The sequence below is a fragment of the Python bivittatus genome, unplaced genomic scaffold (genome assembly GCF_059951505.1).
Source record: "Python bivittatus isolate LINGU-HERP-01145 unplaced genomic scaffold, Pbiv_v1 ctg000480_np1212, whole genome shotgun sequence".
Taxonomy (NCBI): Eukaryota; Metazoa; Chordata; class Lepidosauria; order Squamata; family Pythonidae; genus Python; species Python bivittatus.
This window is the reverse complement of record NW_028277075.1, coordinates 68,139,443-68,161,970: the sequence shown is the minus strand read 5'-3', so window position 1 is coordinate 68,161,970 and position 22,528 is coordinate 68,139,443. Positions and strand designations below refer to the sequence as shown.

General features: G+C 41.3%; 1 protein-coding gene across 6 annotated transcripts in view; it reads right to left on the bottom strand.

Moving 5' to 3' along the window:
* LOC103049811 (guanine nucleotide exchange factor for Rab-3A) overlaps positions 1–21,060 on the bottom strand; it is a 37,002-nt gene extending 15,942 nt beyond the window's left edge. For 4 of the 6 annotated variants that reach the window (XM_088146174.1, XM_088146175.1, XM_088146176.1 and 1 more), the window contains exons 1-3: positions 20,791–21,060; positions 3,787–4,036; positions 2,456–2,551 (exon numbers count right to left, since the gene is read on the bottom strand). In XM_088146174.1, the coding sequence (XP_088002300.1) occupies positions 2,456–2,551; positions 3,787–4,036; positions 20,791–20,801 (357 nt within the window). In that variant the 5' untranslated portion in view covers positions 20,802–21,060. The remainder of the gene's footprint in view (positions 1–2,455; positions 2,552–3,786; positions 4,037–20,790) is intronic. The other 2 variants (XM_007426540.3, XM_007426539.3) reach the window with 2 other exon arrangements.
* Between the last annotated feature and the right edge of the window lie 1,468 nt (positions 21,061–22,528).

The following is a 22,528-nucleotide window of genomic DNA, read 5'->3' as shown; positions in this document are numbered from 1 at the left end:
CCCAAACTGCCACCGGTAAGAACCAACACAAACATATGTGGGACTCTTCTAGAAAAACCACATTAAAATAAGGAACATTTAATCACATAGAGCAGGGGTGCACACCTTTTCTCAGGATCAGTGGTGATCGGTGAGTCCTGAAGAATGTGCTGCAGGCTTCATGAGGAAAGGGTAAGGTGGAAAATGAGCGTGGAAGGTGGAAAATTAGTACATGGAAAGTAGGAACATTGAGATTAAAGCCTGAATTTTTTAAACATTCCATCCATTTTCTTCTCCAAAGGTTAATTTTTGCTGTTTGTCTTCTGTCGTCATATCCATCACTTTTATGTACTACAAATTGGTGGCAGCTGTGCACGTGGTTTGCAGTACCATAAAAAGCAGTGGAAAGTACAGGTGTGGTTATCATATAATATGGCAATTTTTCCCTGATGGCAATACGTACCATATGTTCTCAGGTGACAGTTCCTCTTCTGGGGCCTTTTTCTTCTGGACAACCAAAATACACCCAATATTTTAATTACAAGGTTTAAAAAAAAATACTGGACTGAGACATATCTTTTATTCATCAGACCTAAATGGGGGCTGCCATAGAATACTTTGGAATTTTGAGAGGATAGGGCTGATATACTGTAAATCCTCTTAGCTGAAAAGTCATTGCCAATCCTTATTCTTAGTCCAGCCCCTTCACCAATACAAAAAATTAGGTCCTCACATGATTTAGAGTGTGCAGGCCACACAAAGAGCTTTATGTTTGATTGACAATTTTAAACTACTTTTATAATATGTGGAGTTCTGCTTGCATGTTTTACTGTAATTTTCTTAATCTTCCTTGAGAATTTGTTTGAAAGAACACAACATAAAATTCCTAAAAACAAACTAAAAATAAACAAAGTATTCAGTATTCAATTTATATTTAGTATTCAGCTGAAGCCATATAGCACTTATTAGACAACTACCTTGTCTTATCCTTGAGTATCTTCTATCAATAAGATCTTGCCAAACCGATGAGCACAACCTCCCTTTCCACCACACACTTACATACAGGTAGTCCTCGGATAACGACTGTCCTGTTTAGCGACCATTCAAACTTACATCAGCACTGAAAAAGTAAGTTTATGACTGGTCCTTGAATTAAAACAGTTGCAGCGCCCTGTGGTCACATGATCACCATTTGCGACCTTCACAGCTGGCTTCTGACAAGCAAAGTCAATGGAGAAGCTAGCAGTAAGTTGCAAGATGCAGTCACGTGACATCGTGCTTAACAACCGCAGCAGAAGTGACATAAGTCAGATGCGGTCATGTGATGTTTCATTTAACGACTGCGTTGCTTAGTGATGGAGTTGCCGATTCCAGTTGTGGCTGTTGTGAGGACTACCTGTATTAGATGTGGATTGCAGAGGCCGACCTCTCTACTCTCAAGTTTGTTCAAAGTTAGAGCAAATCAATCCACTTACATTATATTCCATGTTTCATTTTTCCAGCCTGAGTGAAATTTGGCCTACTATGGCCAGTTTGCAATTTTGATTTTAAAAAAAAACTCCACAAAATTTTGTGTACATTTTTACAATACATTTTTCCCCTTATGAAACATTACAGCATATCCTTCCATTTTTTTTTTAGTTCCAAAGTGCATCACAAACTCCAAATTTCAGCATTTCAGTTCACATAAGAATTCAGAAAGAGCAAACTAGGTAAATTCCCTGAAATATGTGAACTGAGTAAATTTCTCACTCATCCTTAGCTAGTGTTCAATAGCAAAAGTACGGCTTGCATACCTCTCTGACCCAGAGAGGCCCATGGATGGATAGCCGCACCCCCCAGAAAAAAGCTATGCATCCATGCAAAATGAGAGATCTTCATTCCTATGCGGAACAGAACCCATCAGGGTAACGAGACAGAAAAGGCACCAGCTCGGATGCTGCTGACTTTAGGGAAAGAGTAATGGTTGCTCTGCTAACTGAGGAGACAGTGTTCTTTTGCAAACACCCAGTTCCTGTTAGTGCTGGCCTACATAATCAAAGAAACAACATGGTGTGGCTTTTGCTGGATCTAACTTCTTCTAGTGGAATACAAGCTTTACTGCTCCTACACAGTAAAGCTCTTCTGGACATATAAAGTATACAGTTCCAGGAAATAACCAGGGTCAACATGTTTGTTTCCTATAAGGGGACTGCTTATGGTAAATTATTAAAACATGCATAATCTGAAATAATGGAGCCCAGAAAAAAAAAAAAGCCAACATGCAATTCTGCTCTTTTGACAAGCATGGCTTTCAAAAGACTATCAGAGCATATTTTGTGGGTGAGAAGAGATGCATGGATTCTGATGCCCATATAGATGTCTTCAAAGGTGTACGCTGATTACTTAAGCTCAACTTTGGACTTGATTTCTAAAGGATGCACACCATCTTCTTCAGGATTTGGGTACCAAGTTCAAGTTAAGAAAGTGCCAATACCTCAAACAAGCTTGCTGTCAGCTCCTCCAGTTCCTGCTCCAGCTGCTCCCTGACTTTGGAGAGTCTCTCACATTCTTCATCCTTCAACTTTAACTCCTGCAGAGGGGGAACGCAAGAGATAATGACTCCCTATAGGCATTCTAGTTCACACACACACACACACACAGAACTACCCTACGGTGAAACTTGTCAACAGCCCATCCACTTCAGTGTTCTCCATCATAACTGAAAGTAGTTTTCCAAACCCTCAAGCAAAAAGTTTAGTGGGCCTGCTAGCCAAAAATCTTTACTAAAGAAGGCAATGGCAAAAGCTGGATGTGGACATAGGGCTTAGAAAGTATGGAGCTTAGGCTCCACTTTCCTACCACTTCCACTTCAGGTTGTCAAATATATGAGTATAAAGAAAATAAACCCACAAAACAGCACACCCTAATTTGGGCCGCCCTAGGGGCAACCAGAGGCAACATGAGACACTCAGCTGACTACCTAAACTCTTCAGCTGTGATCCAGAGCCAGACCATATGAGCTGGAAAGAGGGGGAAGAAAAACAGGTGTCAAATCAGAGTCTGGGATCTAGAGAAGCAACAGATTGGAATTCTTGTTTGCCTAGATCAGCACAAGGTGGGAAGTGTGTCACCCCAAATTCCAGTTCTGATACTTTGTTATGGAAAACACTAGCCTTGTAGCCTATCAGTTCTGCAGTCTAGACTATCCAGAATCGATATGACATAGTGGTCCATGCTTCAAAAGCAACAGATCATCATTTATGAATAGGAAGCAGTAAGGGTTCTGTAAGAGCATCAGACTCATGAAACCAAGTTCAGAAATGGACATTTCGTCCAAGCTCTACTTAGAAAACCACCAAAATCAGAAATATAAAATGGCCTTGTATAATATATGTATGAACTCACACAGAGTATGCGGGAAATCGTATGTTATACAGTAAAAACACAGTAGAAAAAAAGATGGAATACTGTAAAATAAATCATCTGGTTTTCTTTTTTAATTTCCTAATGGTATTCTAGTGTTTTACCTGCTCAGCAACTGCCTACTGAATTGGCATGAAGTAGTTTTTGATAGAATGGAATGAATGTATAGGAGCTCACAAACACCTAAAGACAAGCAGAGCGGCAGGACAAAATGTCAATTTCCCCATGCATCAATTTCCTAATGCAGATGGACAAAAACACAGTTATTTCTCAGTGCGCAATTCAGATGAAGCTTATAGACCTCCTGAGCCACAACATCGGAGCATATGCCTTGTACCTGCCAACAGGTAGGTTTTGGGCTAGTGGCCAAATTCGCCATCCCTTCTTAACCTCACACCTTACCTTCTGAGCTCTATGGAGCTCCTCTTTCAGGAACTCAGAGCCCTTCTCACGGATTTCTACTGAGGAGCTGCGCAAGCGGGAGACATTCAATTGTGCCACTGACTGGTTCTCATCCCCACCTGCCAGGCTCTTGACAGAAGGCTCTGAGGGTTGTAACTCTTGCCCTCTGTTAGTTGTTGCAAGAGGCTTCCATTGTCCCACCACTGGTTGCTTTTGGAGCTGTTGCCTGGCCTCCTCAATATGGGCCTGGCTGTAAGAAAGAGATGAATGAGTTCAGGATTACAAAAAAGGACACTATGGGTAAGTTGTCCCTTATTTCCCCTGACATATATTCCTCTCAAGAAGGTCCAACACAAGTTTCATCCCTCCATAGTTACATACACAGACACGCATACACACACATACAATAAGGAGTGAAGATGGAGAGACATAGCAAACCAGGAGTCAAGTAGGCTGTTTCCTTTTTTAAAATAAGGAACTTCTTTCCTGCCACTGAGTTTTACAAATAGAATTGGCTATCACATGACAAGAAGGCCATGTTAGAAATATTTCTTCAGGAAGCAATCTCTTGTCAATGTTTTTTTCCTTGGCTGAGAACATGAATGAGACTAGCAATAATTAGCTTTGGCAAACTCTTGCTCACCAAAAAATATAAATGTAGTACAGCATCACACAGTAAGTATTTTGTCAGAACACAAAGTAATGGCAGCATCTGGATGATGTCATCATTGGGCATGTACAGTGGTACCTCTAGTTACGAACACCCCTCCTTACGAATTTTTCGAGATACAACCAGCTCCGGCCCCAAAAATTTACCTCGACTTGCGAACTCGCCTCGACTTATGAACCGGATCCGTGGCCATTTTCCACCCGTTCCACGTGGTCCGCGGCCATTTTCCCGCCTGTGCCACGTGGTCCGCGGCCATTTTCCACCCGTTCCACGTGGTCCGCGGCCATTTTTCCACCCTGCCGCGTGGTCTGCAGCCATTTTTCCGCCCCTGACACGTGGTCCGCGGCCATTTTTCCGCCCCTGACACGTGGTCTGCAGCCATTTTTCCGCCCGACACGTGGTCCGCGGCCATTTTTCCGCCATGCCACGTAGTCCGCAGCCATTTTTCCGCCCCTGCCACGTGGTCCGCAGCCATTTTTCCGCCCCTGCCACGTGGTCCGCAGCCATTTTTCCGCCCTGCCACGTGGTCCGCGGCCATTTTTCCGCCCTGCCACGTGGTCCGCAGCCATTTTTCCGCCCCTGCCACGTGGTCCGCAGCCATTTTTCCGCCCCTGCCACGTGGTCCGCAGCCATTTTTCCGCCCCTGACACGTGGTCCGCAGCCATTTTTCCGCCCTGCCACGTGGTCCGCGGCCATTTTTCCGCCCCTGCCACGTGGTCCGCAGCCATTTTTCCGCCCCTGCCACGTGGTCCGCGGCCATTTTTCCGCCATGCCACGTGGTCCGCGGCCATTTTTCCGCCCTGCCGCGTGGTCCGCAGCCATTTTTCCGCCCCTGACACGTGGTCCGCAGCCATTTTTCCGCCCGACACGTGGTCCGCAGCCATTTTTCCGCCCCTGACACGTGGTCCGCGGCCATTTTTCCGCCATGCCACATGGTCTGCAGCCGTTTTTCCGCCCCTGACACGTGGTCCGCAGACGCCGGAACGGATTAACGGTAATTACATTGAACCTTATGGGAAAATTTGCCTCATGTTGCGACCAATTCGAGTTGCAACCAGAGTCACAGAACGGATTAAATTCGTAACTTGAGGTTCCACTGTATTGCTATTTTGGCATCACTAGTTTATTTACTTATTTATTTACAACTCGCTCCAATCAATCAACTCTGAGGAGCTTACAACTCCTCAAATCTGTAATTTGGGTTAAAATAAATACATAATAATCAAAAATCAAAATCAAGACCATATATTATAAAACCACCATATACAGTGGGAATCAAATATTCTAAAAAACACCATTAAAAATAATTACTTGTCCAAAGAGATGGTCACAGCAGCCTTGTCCTGCCCCCAGACTTGATGAAATGGTCAAGTCTTCACAGATTTTGTGAAAATCAGGAAGAAAGGGCCTGCCTGAATGTCTGGGTGATACTGTTCCAGAGAAGGCAAGCAGTGAGTGAAAAGGCATATTTCTGTGATCCATACCAGTGGCATTCTGTGATCGAGGGGACACATAAAGGGTCTGCCCTACTAGATCTTACTAGGTGGGCAAATATTATCAGAAGGTAGTCCTGAAGATGTCCAGGTCTTGAGGTATCTAGTCTTGCACATATCCAAGAACCATGAAGGGATTTAAAGGTGACAATTAGTACCTTGACTTGCACCCACAAGGCAGCTCTCAAAGTATAGGTGTTACACGAGCATACTGAGGCATGCCCATAACTACTCAAGCCATTGCTTTCTGGGCTAGCTGTAGCTTCCAAATGCTCTTCATGGGCAGTCCCATGTAGAGTACACTGCAGTACTCTAGTCAAGAGGTGATGAAGGCATGACTGACAGCCTGTAAAGCTTCTTGTTCCAGGTGCAGAAGAAGAGCTATGACCCTTTTGGCCCCATATACAAGACGCTTCTCAAGCAGGACCTGGGAATCCAACAGGGCCCCCAAATTGCAAACCAGTTCTATTTTGGGGAATGGAACCACATTCAGAACTAAAGATGGTATCTCTTTGGAATCAGCAGACCTTCAAACCCAGTGCCATTCTGTCTTGCTGGAACTGAGTTTCTCCCTGTTCCTCCCCTTACAGACCCAAGCAGCTTCCAGGCACCTGGACAGCAGTTTGACAGCAGTTAGGAGGAGAACCAGAGCAGCAGCACTGTAACTCCTCAATCAGAAGGGTTCCGTAATTAGTATTAGCATAATGACTAATCTACAATTAGATTAGTAATTGTAGAGAAATTAGTCATTGTTAATACATAAATAACGTTGTAAGCCACCCAGAGTTGCTTGTGCCAGATGGGCGGCCACATAAATATGATGTATAAATAAATAAATAAATAAATAAATAAATAAATAAATAAATAATCAATCAGTCAATCAGTGGTATCAAAAGATGTTGCAGGACCTGGGGAGTTGCACTACCTCTCTTCTCTTCCAAGTATTGTACATGATTTATTTTTTTTAAAAATAAAAATACTTTCAAAAGCTATACAGCTTGCAAGCAGTCATTCCAAGGATGGACCGTAGCTCAACAGAAGAATAATATTTTGCACAAAGACGATTCCACATTCTCTAATTAAAGGAATAGAAATTATACTGTCGGAGATGCTGAAGAGCAACTATATTCTTGGTGGTGCAAATGAACCCAAAAACCTATCTTTGTTTCAAGCTCAGAGCAAAACAGTCCCATTCAAAATATTCAGTCAGAACATTTTAAATTGGCTATAGGACACATACCATTCACTGCCTCACTTTTCACAACAGGGCCGCTGTTGCTTAGCTCTTACCTGAACATTACAGCAAATATTCTCTCTCTCTCTCTCTCTCTCACACACACACACACACACGTATATCCCCCATACATATATACACAGAACTATATTTGTAACTGCCAACAAAATCTGAATTCCATAGCACTCTGAAAACTCAGTGTCAAGAAAAACATTAACCGAATGTATTCAAAGCTCAGCAAGTCAATTAAATCAAGCCAGAAGTCTTTTCTGGGGGTTGAACTTCAGGGGGCATTTGAAATAAAAAGACTTTTATTTTATTTTATTATTTTGCTTTATTTTATTTGAAAAGAGACTCTGAAGCTCAATATCAACAGGATACAAGAGCATGCACACACACACACACACACACACACTACAGTGTAGAAATCAATCAAATCATTCCAACATAGATAACAATAGTAGTCTTTGCATCTACAGCTCACACGACTCCAGGAGTTTCAGCCATGCTTATGAATGAAACAAGTAATGCACTCACATGCACAAACCTAGGTCACACGGTTGCAACATTCCTGCCCTCACTTGAGCAGCAGGGCAGACTCCACAATGGGTCTTCAGTTCTGAGCTATGGGCTTCAATAAGGGCTGCTTTGCCTCAGGGTTCCCTAGATCATTCCATCCAGTCTAAGCCAGTAGCAGCAATCCCACAGCCAGCAGGGACATGGAAAAAGCGAAAGAAAGGCAACCTATCACAAGCCACAAAACAAACTCTGATCACAGCACTCAGAACAACCCAGAACTTTCAAAACAACACCACTCACAATGGCCAGCTTTTGTTCTGAGCCTATTAGAAAGAAACAAAACTTTTGGAGAATTGGATTTTTATGTCAAACATGGGAGTCTCAGAATGCCGATTTTATGCTCAGAAAGTTTTGCAAACTCCTAAAACCAAGGGAACAAACAATACTAGCAAAGCAGACGAAGACTCTGGCCTGAGCATTCCTGTTTGTGGGCACAGCTCTCTTTTTTCTTTCATTTCCAAGACTATCACTACAGCAGTCCCTATGTAAGACCTGCAGTTATCACACTGGTATTGTATGAAGAAAGACTCGTATTATCATGGATGGGTGTAGCGGAAGAAGGCATTTCTGTGGTTCTGAAAATATGATTATCTATTCAGTTTTAAAACAAATTCTAACCTAGTTTCCTGATTTTGCAGAGCAAAAGGGCCTGCATAACTTGTCACCACAATGTCTGCAGATGCAAAAGACCTCCTCCAGTAATCATATGACACTCTTTCTTTATCCTATGCAATTTGAAAACTAGTGTCTTTTTCATGCCGGAAATATCATATATATACATATACATACATATATATGTACATACATATATTCACAAAGACACATACACACACATATACATATATGTACATGCATGTGTCTTTGTGTGTCAATCTTATTTACTTATCTGATAGTAATTTTGATTGATTTTTAAATATTTCTAAATAAATATTTTAAATATTTTTATTATTTTTATTTTTAAATATTTTAAATCAATATTTTAAATATTGATAGCCTAATAATTTCTAGCTACCATCACTTCTTGGGAGATATTTATTATTTATTTAGGACTAATTGTTTTATTGTATTTTTAATTAATATTTACCTTTTCTGTAAACCACCCAGAGTCATTTTCTAACGAGATGGGCAGTGACAACTTCGATAAATAAATAAATAAATTTACTCCACCTTTATTTTTGCTGAACTCAAAGCAGAGTACAATACCTAATGTTCCTACCTCCTGCTTTCCCCACAACAACAACCCTGTGAGGTGGGTGGGGCTGAGAGAGAGGGACTGGCTCAAGGTCACCAGTTGGCTTCATCCCAAGGCAGGCCTAGAACTCACTGTCTCCCAGTACCTAGGCCAGCACCTTCACCACTACACCAAACTGGCTCTCCCATGTGTATATACATGTAAAATATTTTTCCTTTTCACATCGCCTATAACTCAGAGTGAAGCAAATCAAAAGTATATGAAAAGGCACAGTAATAATGCTTTGCATGCAGGAGGTCTGAGATTCAATCCCTGACACCTCCAGATAGGACAAAGAGAGGCTTCTGCCTAAAATCTTAGAGACCCACTTCTAGCATTACTGACCAATGGCCTAATAAAGTATTAAGGCAGCTGTTTATGTTTCATATATGTTCCACACACACATCCCCCAACATACGCACAGACATATCAATATAGAGAATGGGTGTTTCCTTTATGGTAGACTTTCCAATGGCAATTACTCAAATTCTGAAAAGTTTCTAAACGAGTGCCAAAAACATATTAACACATCTTGGAAGGTCCAGCCAGTTTGTTGCTTTCTGGAAAATGTGGGATAGTTTTCTTAAATTCTGTAACGTTGGAAATATACAACTGGCCTGTAAGCAAATTAAACATCAGTTACTAGATGCAATTCAACTTTTTTAATTTACTCCACTCGTTGGACTGTCCCATTGTTCCACTGAGAAGCAGGAGAGTTCTAGATTCAATATATTTAGGGAATCTTCCCAATGAGATGGGACCCCAAATCCAGAAGCAGTTGAGGGAAGAACAGAGCATAAATATATTAGTGTTCCATCATGAGGGGAAATGTCTACTAACTTGTTTCATTGTCCTTCAAGGGAGAACAGCAAAAGTTGGCTTTAAGAAAGGAAACAGTAATATTTCAACTTCCTTCACCAAGTAATTCTTAGACCCATTTCTCAGGAAGATCAAATGCAGTGGCAGAAAACTGTGACTGGACTGAAACTACTTCCGGCTGCAGGGAATTGATACAGAAGAGCTTTTGGTCATATTATGTCTCCTGAAGTGGCCTAACTCAGGCATAGTATGGGGGATGTGTTTATTTAAAAACAGCCCTCTACCTAAAGGATGGACCTGAAGGAAGTCCAGGTTTGGCTTAAAATTTCAAATTGGAGAGTAGGGATATTGAAGTTGCTCCTCAATAGGCGCACAACAGTGAAATACAGTGGTACCTCGGGTCACAAACTTAATTCGTTCCGCAACTGTGGTCGCGACCCAAATTGCCAACCGAATCAAATTTTCCCATAAGGTTCAATGTAAATACGGTTAATCCGTTCTGACCCCTACGAATTTGGCCGCCAACCGATTTTGGTCGCGACCCGAATCAAATTTTCCCATAAGGTTTAATGTAAATACGGTTAATCCGTTCTGAACCATATGTATTTTTTTTTTAAACCACAAAAATATGGAACAAAGTACAGTACAGTACAGTATGAAGAGAGAGAACACTAACCTTGCTTGAGGCGACTTCTGGCGTGGAGGACAGGAAGGCGGGTGGGGAGGCGGTTATTGTTTGGAGGGAGAGTCCCCCTCCCTACAGGAAGCCACGACCACGTGTCAAAGCAGGGAAAATGGCCGTGGATCCTGTTCGTCACCCGATGTGGAGTTCGCGAATGGGAGCAAAATTTTGCGAACGGTGCTGTTCGTGAACCGAATTGTTCATGAACAGAAGCGTTCATGACCCAAGGTACCACTGTATAGTGTATTTCTATTCAAAGCCATTATTTCATCTACTTATATCAAACCAATACAGTAGATGCAATCCTTTCAGGCAAATTTGCTTTTGTCCTCTTTTTTAGGTGTTTATGATATATTTCAATGGCAATGCACAATGATTACCTTTCTTCTGATGTCTGTGAGGATATTTGGCCTCAACCAAGTTTTAGAAACACAACAGCTTCAAACACGCAGAAAATAATGAACCCAACAAGAACACAGAAAATGTGATTGGGAAGAGACACAAATAACTCTAAAAGTTCCAGACTTTAATAATACATGAATATTACAAAATATTTGTGCTGCAAAGGAAGGGAGGGATATTTGGCAGAAAATGAACACTTAGCCCTTACTAGGTTTGTGAAGAAGAAAATATGCATTTTCACATTTCACCCAAGCTAAATGTGTTGATGTTTAGGAAACACAACTTAGGAAAGTGGGCTTGAACATGACCTCACTGCTATCAGCTTTCAAAGGGAGTACTTGGGTTCAGCTGTGAGCATAAGATAATATTATGAAGAAAGAAGGAGTGGAGGTGGGGAGAAAGAATGAAAGATCCTGAGTACAACTGAGGAGGAAGATGACTTGAGCAACAATCCAAAAAGACAGAGACCGAGACACACAGGATGGGGGCGTGGAATGTCGGATATATAATGGCAAAGATTTCCTTGAATCGGATTGGTTTAAATTCATGCGAAGCAAGAAGCAAGTTTAGAAAGCAAAGGATATCTCGGCAAAGAATTCTGCAAAATAAGAATAAGATGTTGAATTTGGCAGTTCTTGTCTTACACTTCAACTTTGATTCCAAGTAAAATAGTACACTAGGCAGCCAACAGCCTGACTAGGAGCCTGCTGGAAGCCATCTAGATCACACCAAGACACTTAGGCTCAAAGGCTCTAAAAAGGACAAAGTGAAGAGATGGGTATTGATCCCGAGCATCAGTAAATAGCATTTGTTTAATTGGACCTGTCTTTTGGCTATGATTAAAGAACCAGGAGCCTGCGCTCCTTCTCCCCACCTTGAAGGCTACTAAAGGCACATCAACATCAATCCTAGCCAAAGGCAAGAGATAGCATCAGGAGCTCTGCAACGGGGCGCTAATGAGCTCCTGCGCATTTTTATCCCATGCCACCAGCTTACCTGAATCTTGGAGAGTTCTCCATTTCATGGAGTGCCCACATGTCTATCGTTTCTTCACAGAGGTGTGGATATCAAACCCATTCCGTCACATGTCAGCAGGCCACCGGCCCATTTTTCAGTCCCTTAAGCTCCTGCCAAGACTGTGCAACTGAAATTTGCAGGCAGCATTCCAATTTTCAGCAGGGCGGTTTTCCAACGTACTTTCTGAAAGTGCTTTAAGCCTCCACTAGGCATAGTTTAGCCCCACGCCTGCTGATGATATAACTATATAATTCCCATGCCTCCTCCAAACTATTGCAAGGAGGAGGAGAAGGATGAGGCCCTGCTCGCAAAAATATTCCCCACCCCTACATCAAATGTATATCAGCCCTCTATTGTTAGATATTAATTACCATTCCTGGAATCAAGGAAAGTCCCTCTCAGCATCAAAAACAATGTGCAGCAAAAGCTGGGAAGCTACTGACTAAGAAATCTTCTACAGCATGTCCTGTACCTGACTTTACATTGTTCTTTGCTCAGTGATCTAGAAAAAGGGGAAAACAAAGTGTTCTATGAAAGTCTAAGGTTGGGATGGAAGCCCTTACGTTCTTCAGCTTTAGAACTCTGACCGCATATCCATTCCAGAACAGGTGGTTTTTAGAATTCAAATTGAAAAGGGCTGCAGAGACAATCACTTCTGGAGGAAGAAAGTAGGCATCTCTAAGAAAGTCTGTAAGAAACCAATTATTACAAAGAAAGAAGCTAGGGAAAAATAATAAGGCAGATGTTTCTTTACTTCCCAGAAAAGAAGTTCCTTATCAAGGTACAACTTTTAAGATCTCTCGGCCAGAAAGAACTAAAATATGGATGAGTGAAGAACACAGGAATCTGAAGGATACAGCAATACCATCTCTTTTAAAGCCACTTTGAGAAATTGAGTAACAAAAATGCCAAAAGATCTTCACGTGATCAAGAAAGACCTTCACTTCAAATCTTAGACTTCATTCCCTGCTTTAATCTGGATCCCATCTTTTGGCTTGCATACTAAATTATATCTTGGCCAAATCATTTGGAAAAGTAAAACATGGGGCAGAGATATCCAAAGTAACTCTTTTTTAAGAAAGTGGCAGCCCTGCAAAAAACTCAACAGCACAACTTTTTTCCTGTAACTTAAATAGATAGGAATGATTGAACATTTTAGCTAGGAAAAAAAATTAAGCGTGGTGGGGAAAATGGCTAATAAATAAACAAGTCTCTCAGGAAGACTGAAACTAATACTACTGGAGAAAGCTAATCCCAACCCAGACCGAAGTCACAGATTTGGAAAACATTTTTGGATTAGGCAAAAAACAAAAAATCAGTGCAGGAACATCAGGTAATCTTACCTGATATTGCAGTACAGACCATTCCCCTATCCCCAAATTCCTTGCAGAAAACTCTATATTGATGAGAAAGGATCTAGTTCTATGTACAGAGATCTTTTTGGTATGAAGAATCAAATCCCACCTGCGGTATGAAGTGGCACAGTTTAGCAAAAAAAAGGCTATCCACAGTAGTGATTTATGGCATCATCCAGCTATCTTTTCTTTATTAGCACAGTGATGCCTTGACGGTGCTATAAATAGCTACTCTAGATATCCTCAACTAATCATCATCTGTTGGATAACAAAAGGGATGACCCTTAGACTGTGTAATATTGTACACCTCAAGCATTATGCATTTGCATATGTCTTTTAATTGCCTGAAGGAATTAACAGGGAAAACAATATGCATCACTTTAATTCAAGGAATTATTTAAACATTATTATATTCAATTTATGATTAATAGAAGTGTGCTAATAGGAAGACAGAAAATGGGTAAACACTTTTATTTGCAGTAGTAGAAGACCCAGAGTAAATTAGCTGATCATGAAAAAGAAAGGAAAAGACAAATAAGATATTAGCAATCCCAACCTTATGTTGGGTTATGAAGCCACTCAATTAGCACAGTTAAAGGCCTGGTTTAATAGTAATAAATGCAACCCTTGGTTCAAAGATCAACGTAACAAGATATTAAGAATCCCATTAGAAAGCCTTTTAGTATTCAGTAAAGTGGAGGACGGAGAGAATGAGGGACAAATTTATTCCATCTCACATAATGGAAATATGGGACTCAACTGGAGACATTTTTATTCCAGACTAGATTTTATGCTCATCTTAAAACAACATTTTATAAATAGGGGCGCAGTGTAGGCTTTATTGTTGGAATTAAAATATTCACCATCCTTCAGAGCCAAGTGAGAAATAAACTAACATCTAAAGAGCATTTAGATGATTTTAATGGAAAGATTAACATAAGTGACAAAACAAGGCCTAGTATAATTGGGATGGGAAGGTGATGCTCCTGTCCTTATTCCTCCTACCCAAAAAATGCCCTAAATGTCAAGGCTGAAGAATGGGTTGCATGGGTGGAAAGGGGGTTGGGGAGTAGAGAGAGACTGAAGAATCAGAGTCACAAAAGATGCCTGCATCTGATTTTCAGGAACCCTTCTCTTCACCCTCCTATATCACCACTGAACCCACTGAGGGATCGCCAATTCTCAAGAGAGGTTTTGGATGACTGCTGGAAGGAGAGAAAGGTGAGAAATTGCTTTCTACCAGTACTTCTCTGGAACCAAACCAATAATCTCTGCCCATTGCTGTCTTACTTAGTTAAAGCCTTGAGAGGCTTCGAGAAAATTCTGCAGCAGCCACAATGTGGAAACTTCAATAAATAAATATACTTACCCCACAGGGTGGTTGTTGTGGGAAAGGGAGGGAATGCTATGTACACTGCCTTGAGGTCCTGGAGGAAAAACAGGATATAAATCTACAAATAACTGAAATAACATTGAAAAAAAAACCTTGAAGATGAAGAACAGTAGGGACTTGTTTTGTTTTTATAGCTGGGAGTTGAATTTAACTGTTGAGAGCCATCTAGCACTCTCCATAAGATAGGCTGGATGTAAATGTCTAAAATAAAATAGATGATGTTTTAAAAGAAGAATTACATTATTTAAAGGACTAGGGACATCAAAAGAAGTGATCTAATAGAATGGAAAGACTCACAAATACCTACAGTGGAAGAGTTGGATTATTAAACTAATGGACTTGGCTCAAATGGCGAAGCTAACAGCTTTAATAAGAGATAATACTGTTTCTAAATTTGTCTCCTCATGGCAACCCTTCCTAGATTACGTGCTTGGGTTGGGAAAAATGAAGCTTTGATTGTGGGATTTAATGATTAGATGGTTTATGTTGATAGAAATAATGTGAATTATGATTAAATAGTGGTAAGAGATTTTTTTTTTAATTTGTACTCTTATCTGTATTGGAGATAGTCGGAAGTCACTTTCTGTTTTATCTTTCTACTTGATCTCACTCTTTTAGTTTTGTCTTTTTCTTTTAGTTCTACTGTATCTTCTTTCTTTTCTATCCTTTCTGCTTTGTATTTTAATTGTACTTCTTATATATCTTAATAAAAGTCTTGATAAAAAAAAAAGTGATCTAATAGAGCTTCTTCAAGAAAAACAGAAAACAAGCATTACTTCCCTTTATATTTATGGGAAGTTTACTAGATGGTCATCTATCACTGCAAATCCAATTGCTGGTCAACAGGCTGTCTTTGTAATTAATTGCAGAACAAACTTTCCACTTCTTTTATGTTTTAGAAAATTCTGCAAAGTAGTCTTTGTCCAAGAAATTTCATTATGATCAGTTTAACATGCTGCATTAAAAACAAACACAAAAGTGAGGAGAAAAGAACCAAATAACCTACGTTATTTTTGCAACTGGCCCTGCATTCCATTATGATCCTGGCAGAGTCTGGTCTGCCTCTTGGAAAAGTAAAAATGAACCAGCAAGTCTTGGTTCCTGTGTGGCTAAGAGATATCAGATATACTGAGTCAGCATATACAGCTCTTTTGAAAACATCCTTAGGTAATTATTATTCTAGGGCTAGTTGGAACAGCAGAAACCATAGGAGAACACGGAAAAAATCGTCTCATTTAGTCCATGGCAGAGCTGGGAGTCTATGTCTTAGCTTCTCAAGTTCAAGAGATCCAAAACCTTCTCAGGACTTCCTGCTGATCTTCCCTTTCTACTACACATTCTGTAAGATGACACACCAGTTAGCTGTTCTGCTTCCATATATAATAGCTAATAAAAACTTACTGCAGTGTGATTTGCTGTGCAATGAAATTTCACCCACATTTGACACATACAGTTTACAAGCAGATGAAGGCAACCATTCATTCATAAAAAGAAACATCCAAACTTTTGCTTGCCTAGTTTAAAAGGAGCTCAGTCAGCAAGAGTTTCCTAAAAAAAACAACAACTGTCAATTGAGCAAAATAGTTAAGGTCCTAAATCATTTCCTAGAACAGAGGGTGAATTACATTAAAAGTCCTTCCATTCCCACATGTACTTCTTTATTGCCAGTTCTCTGGAAATGCTTATGAACTGCTTCTTACCCACTTTACAGAAATTGTAACTACATTTGTATGCTTTCATGTGGAAATCAGATGTTACTTTAAAAATATTTCAAGGCTGGAGATTCTATTAGAAAGAGTTGTCTAGTGACAACTCAGCAAAGATAAACAAGCAGGAATCAGAGAATATTAAGTTTACTGAGCCCTAGTAAAATATAAAAGTATGAACTTTATTTTATTCAAGGCAGTAAACTGAAGGTTTCAGGTTTTGGGTAGCTTATGTATGAAAACTCTGGGAATGCAAAAAACTAATTTTCACAAATCCTTGGAAGACAGTAGACTTTTATGTAATAAAAAACAATACATTTAAGAAGTGCTCCTGTACTTTCAGAAATATTTTTTCCTTTCCCTGATTTTCTTTCTGAAAATATTTCTTCACTTTTTTCATGCCACTTTCCCTCCCCCTATTACTCTTCTAGCTTTGCCTCTCATACTTAGCTCAAACTTCAGAGACTTCACCCACTGATTATTGGTCCATCTAGCTCAGTATCTATACCACCCCCTGCCCCAAACCAGATGCTCTTCAGATGCATGGGGCCTGCAACATTCAGGAATGAGTCTCCAACCTTTCTTATAAAAGTCTTTCCTTACTCCTTCCTAGAGATGCTGAGGAATGAACTTGGGATGTGCTCTACCAAGATTAGACAACTGGGAAAATGTTGTCTTTCTATAATGCCTATCAGCTGCAGTCACAGTGCAACTGGTATCCTATAGGATGTAGCAGGGATGAATGAACATGTCTATTAAATGCTCTCATGTACTGAATACATGCCCTTGTGTATTGAACCTCCTCCTGGATTTCAGAATGCATAGTCTAGAATAAATTCAGGTGATTGCAATAAACCTCCCTCCCGAACTAGAGCCCACCCGCAACAGCAATTCTGGGAAATCAGCACAAGGCCTGAACAGGTAAATAATTATTATTGCAGATCTGGCGTTAGTTTAGTCCCAGCAAAGATCAGTTTCTCCAAAGTCTAGAACTCTAACCACCTATATAGGTAACACTCAGGATTTAAATCATGGATTACTTTCCCCCTACTTTACAGTGTAAGAGATGGGCCACAGCTCTTTTCTCTGGGCTTTGCTGTCTGTTGTCTATTTCTTGCAGTAGCTTCTGTTCCCTTCCTACTTTGCAGATGTCATTTCTGACCTGCATGGAGTTATATAGTTTCCAGCCATATCAATATAGTATCTAAGAATATTACACTGTCCAGTTATTCTGGTTTCTGCTCAACTCCAGCACTTTATGTTTATTTGAATCAGCTGATTGGGGTAGCCGTGGAATCAGCGCAAGTGTCACTATTTGGAAGCAACCACACTAAAGGTGAGTCTCAGCGCATTCATCAGTGCAATTGTCACTGTCAGTCTGGATTAAAGTTGCAATCTGGTCCTTATTTTCAGGAACAGTTGCTATTTAATAGTCAAATGTAGTATCCCTTTTCAAGAAGAAACTTCTTGTGAAGGAAAAAAAAACCAAATTTAAATGGAATGGATTAAGAGGGCAATATAATACAGTAAAGTATTGGGGTAAATGTCAGTGAGTATCATCAGTCATTTTCTTAGAAAAGTATTTTTTAATTTGAAGCCGCCGAGGGGGCAGCCCTCAGTCCAGGCTTCAAGACTACAGATGCTCCTCCCTGCAACACTGATCTAGACAAACTAAGGGGCTGCAACCCTCTGGCTCATTCCATCCATTTAGTGAGGGAGGCCAACGTCTGCCTCATAAAGTCTCTTCACAATGGGAAGTTGTTAGCAGGATCTTTTTAAAAATCTAATTCTGCCGAAACAGGAGGAGGGGAGAGGGAAATGTGCCAGATCTGCACTTTTAGCGAAAGGCCCAGTGAGTTCCCTGCAGAGCTGATCTGACATAGCAATTTCCTGTATGAAATGCCTTTAGATGACTTCTGGTAGAATTCTGCAAGGAATCTGCAGGGCCAGAAACGAAAATATTCTCTTCAATGAAAGAAATCTCCTCTTCCACACCAGAATGAGAGATGCAATCTACATTCCACTGTGCAGTGAATTTTCCTCTTATATATATCCGGAGAGAAATTATTAATTGGGAAACTACAAGGCATCATCATCATCTTTTTTCAAAGCTTTCACAAAGGCTAATTGAAGCTGTCTGAACACATAAACATGTAACAGAAACAGCACTGACTATTAACACAGAAATAACATTCACATGGCTATATGCTCCTGGCTTTCTGCTCTTCTGGTGAAGAGTCATGCTACTTCACCAAGGTCTTTTTTTCCCATACTCAATATTTCTTGAACTGCTATTACCACATCATCAACCTGATACCACAATTCTGAATGGGAAATCCACTGACATCTTAACTGAAACTTAAACTTTTTTGGAATTAAATCCAAAATGCTACACAGTATATATAAACATGTTGATACACAATCATTTTAGTAGGATTTCTGGCACAGGATTCTTGAAATAAGTTACACATTCCTTGGCAGCACAGTCCACAATCTCTGGCTGTCTCAAGATCCACACAGTTCCTAGGACTTCAAAGGCACATCAACAATTGAACCAAAGTAAACTTGTGGTTTTGATGTGCCCATTGCACATGCCAACACCAAAACGTTACTGGAAGGAAAAGGAAATATAATTTCCTACTCCTTATCTTTTTGCATCCCATCTGAGGTCGGCCCGTTACCCCTTCAAAGACAGTAACTAGACAGAAGTAGGTGCTGAAGAGCCAAAAGAGCTAGATTCAGAATCAGATTCTTTCCCCTAAATCAATGTTGTCCAAACTTGGCCACTTTAAGATGAGTGGGCTTCAACTCCCAGAATTCCCCAGCCAACCATGCTGGCTGGGGAATTCTGGGAGTTGAAGTCCACTCATCTTAAAGTGGCCAAGTTTGGACAACACTGCCCTAAATAGTTTCACACTGACTTTAATTCTTCCTTTACAGTCCTGAGCATGAAGATATGGATATGCCAAAGCTGCTTGCTTCTGGAAGCTTGCAATAAAGCTCTGCTGCCTATACATTGAAATTCTGTCCCGTAAAGATGCCAATACCAGTCTTTTATTATGCCAAAAGAACCTCTGACTGCTTCCCCCTGAATATTTTCAAGGGCACTGAGCATCCGGGCAATATCATCAGCCCACCTTTGATCTTCCCTTTATCCCCTTTTTTCAGCTCATGAGAATACTCTTTAGCTAGAGACACTGAAAAGAAGTACTGTACCTTTCTCTACAGTGTGCAGAACTGGATCTCTGGGGGAGAGTGATTTTGGATCTAAAGCAATGTTTCTCAACCTCATCAAATTTAAGATGCATGGATTTCAACTCCCCGAATTTCCCAGGAAGCATGCCAGCTAGGGAATTCTGGGAGTTGAAGTCCACATGTCTTAAATTTGATGAGGCTGAGAAACACTGATCTAAAGTGATTATCATCGATTCTTGTGTACAGAGGCATCAATAAGGCCAGACTCTGAGGTGTACTTCTGGGGCTCCACAAAAGGACACATGTCAACCAGCGGCTGAAATTGCAGCCAGGCATTTTAAAATGTTGTACAGGAATAGTTGGATGGCCAGCAGAGCACTTTCTTTCCATGTTGTTTGACTGGCTGGCTGGCTGGTACAAGGAATAGGAGGCAGTAGTGGTTGTGAAGTAGTGGGGACAAGGAAGAGGAGAAAGCAGAGGGAGCAGGGCAGACAATCAGGTAGCCAGATGGGCTCAGAGGCTTCCTGAATGTTTCCTTCTCCACCTCCCCAAACCTGGAAGTGCATGGGCACTTCCACTCACCCCCCACCCGAACCCATCTTAGTGTTGTCAGTTCTTGGACAGGTATTTCATATACCTGCAGGATATATTTGGGTATATTTGCACAGGAATTTCTGGAATTTCAGAAAGCAACTCTTTTGCCATTTTCAAACCCGGAGCTTATCAGAGGTCCTGGAACTGCAGGCGCCAGAACCCCCAACTAGATGAGGATTCTGCAGTTCTGGGAGTCGTGGTCGAAGCACCTCTGGAATACAGCAGAGTATTCTGCTTTATGGCGTAAAATTGGATTACTCCAACTGTGCCTTACACCAGTTCAAACCTAGACTCCTTGCTGGCCGCGGTGCACAATCATTCCAATTACACGTCAGCCACGGAACTGTCTTGGAGGGACTATTCTCTGTAATCAGACTCACCCAAGTTCTTATCTGCAAAATGCAAGCCAGCTAACAACGCATCCCCTCCCCTCTAGTCATCCCAGAATCGAGCTTCCCCCAGCCGGCGCTCGGGGACCCATCTCTGGATTCCGCCCCTGCCTCCAAAAGCAGACTACGGGGGTTTTGGCCAGAGATGGAAAGAAGAAACCGACAGGACAAAAGACACAGAAAGTACCACTATTATCATCACCGCCACCCCAGTCGGAAATTCACTGCAGACTCAGACTTCCTACCCAGTCCACATGCTGGCTTCGCGGCACTTCCAAAGGCGCCACCGCGCCGCGTGCCTCACGAGCAGGACGGGCTAGCCATCGATCCCCCTGAGGCCGTGCTTGGACCCGGTGATCGATCCGGAGCCGGCGGCCTCTCCCTTCCCCTTTCTTCCCAGCTGCGCTGCGGCAGTCGCTGGACGGTGGTGGAAGCCCTCCCAGCCAGCTGCTTGGCTGGCTCCGCAGCTGGGGGGGAGGAGGAGGAGGAGAGCCGGGAGAGACACGTGACCTCTCCGAAGCCTCTCCTCCCTCCCTTTGCCCATCGCAAGGATGCACGTGCACATCCCGGCGCGGCAGCGAGTCACATGACCCGCCTCCCATTCAGTTCCATTCTACTCCGCGCGTGAGGTTAGGCTCCGCCGAGTCCCTGCGGTTCTCTTTCTGCCTTTGCTTGACCGCTACCGCTAGTTTTCCTTCGATCTGCAAATGAGGATTTTACTTTGCAGCGAAGCCACCCCTGCTGCCTTCTCATGTTTATGAAGGACCCGGTGGAAGAACCGCTAGAAATCTTTCTGGTGCATGGCGGTACAAAAATATAGTAAATAAATAAACAGTTAATGAGAAAAGAGCCGGGCCACGTTGGTGATGGATCGGCCCAGATCAGTACGATGCTTCTTTTTATATTCGATGTAAGCTGAAAGCGCCTTTCCGTGGGATTCAATAAACCCCCTGGAAATCCGCACGGTAGCTTCCCCTACTGCTTGAATAAATGGGTGGGGGTGGGGGGTTGGATCTGGTGCATTTCTATGTTTGAATAATAGGGGGAAAGGGAAGGAGGCTAAAATTCAGTGTTCCCTTTAGTCACATTTAGGAAAACTTACGTTGAAAGTAGCTGAAAATGCCATCACATTATTTGTTCTATTGTTTCCATCTGAGATTTAAGGGGAAATGTAGACTGACCCTTTGTTAGGATCCCTCTTTCCCTCACAAATCATTCCTATTTAGTTTAGGATACATTCATATGGCCCCTAGACCAGCATCTCAACAGCTTTAGGATTTTCAAATTTTCTCTTCCAAACTTGGAAATCTCCCTGAGCATCTTTTCCTAGAAATAAGCCATACTGAATTCAATGATATTTATTTCCATCTAAGTGTGCATATACAATTGAAATAGCAACAGTTTTGTTTCTCATCCCCAGTTTGTGTGATTAATGCAAGTGACTATACAGTAGAGATATTTTAACCTTTCCTTTCCAAACAGCTCTCTACTGGAAGAGTCGATAAAATAGGGGAGAAAGAAGAACTGCTTGTTTGCAAATCCACCCTTGCTCTTTTCTGCTTTTTATCCCAGCAGCAGCAGCAGCAGCAGCAGCAGCAATAGTGAACAAATGTTTCTCCTTTTTCTTTTTGACATCATTATAAATATTTTGAAAGCTATAAACTTACATCTCCTAGGATTTCTTCCAGCGGGCAAAACATGCAAAGTTTATGCAACTTCTGTTAATGTAATTTGCCTTGCAGATATTTTATTATCATTGTAGCTCTGCCCACACTCTTTTTTGATTTGTCAACTTCCTTGAATTATTCCTGGAACTGGAATTATACTCCACATAAGGTATTTCAATGTATCATGGTGTTAAGCATTCTGAAATACAAATCAAACCTACAACAGATGTATTATCTTAATTGGTCAAATAAAAGCTATTTATTTGAGAATACCAGGTCAATTCACAGTTTTAAACAACTAGGGTTCAACATTGTT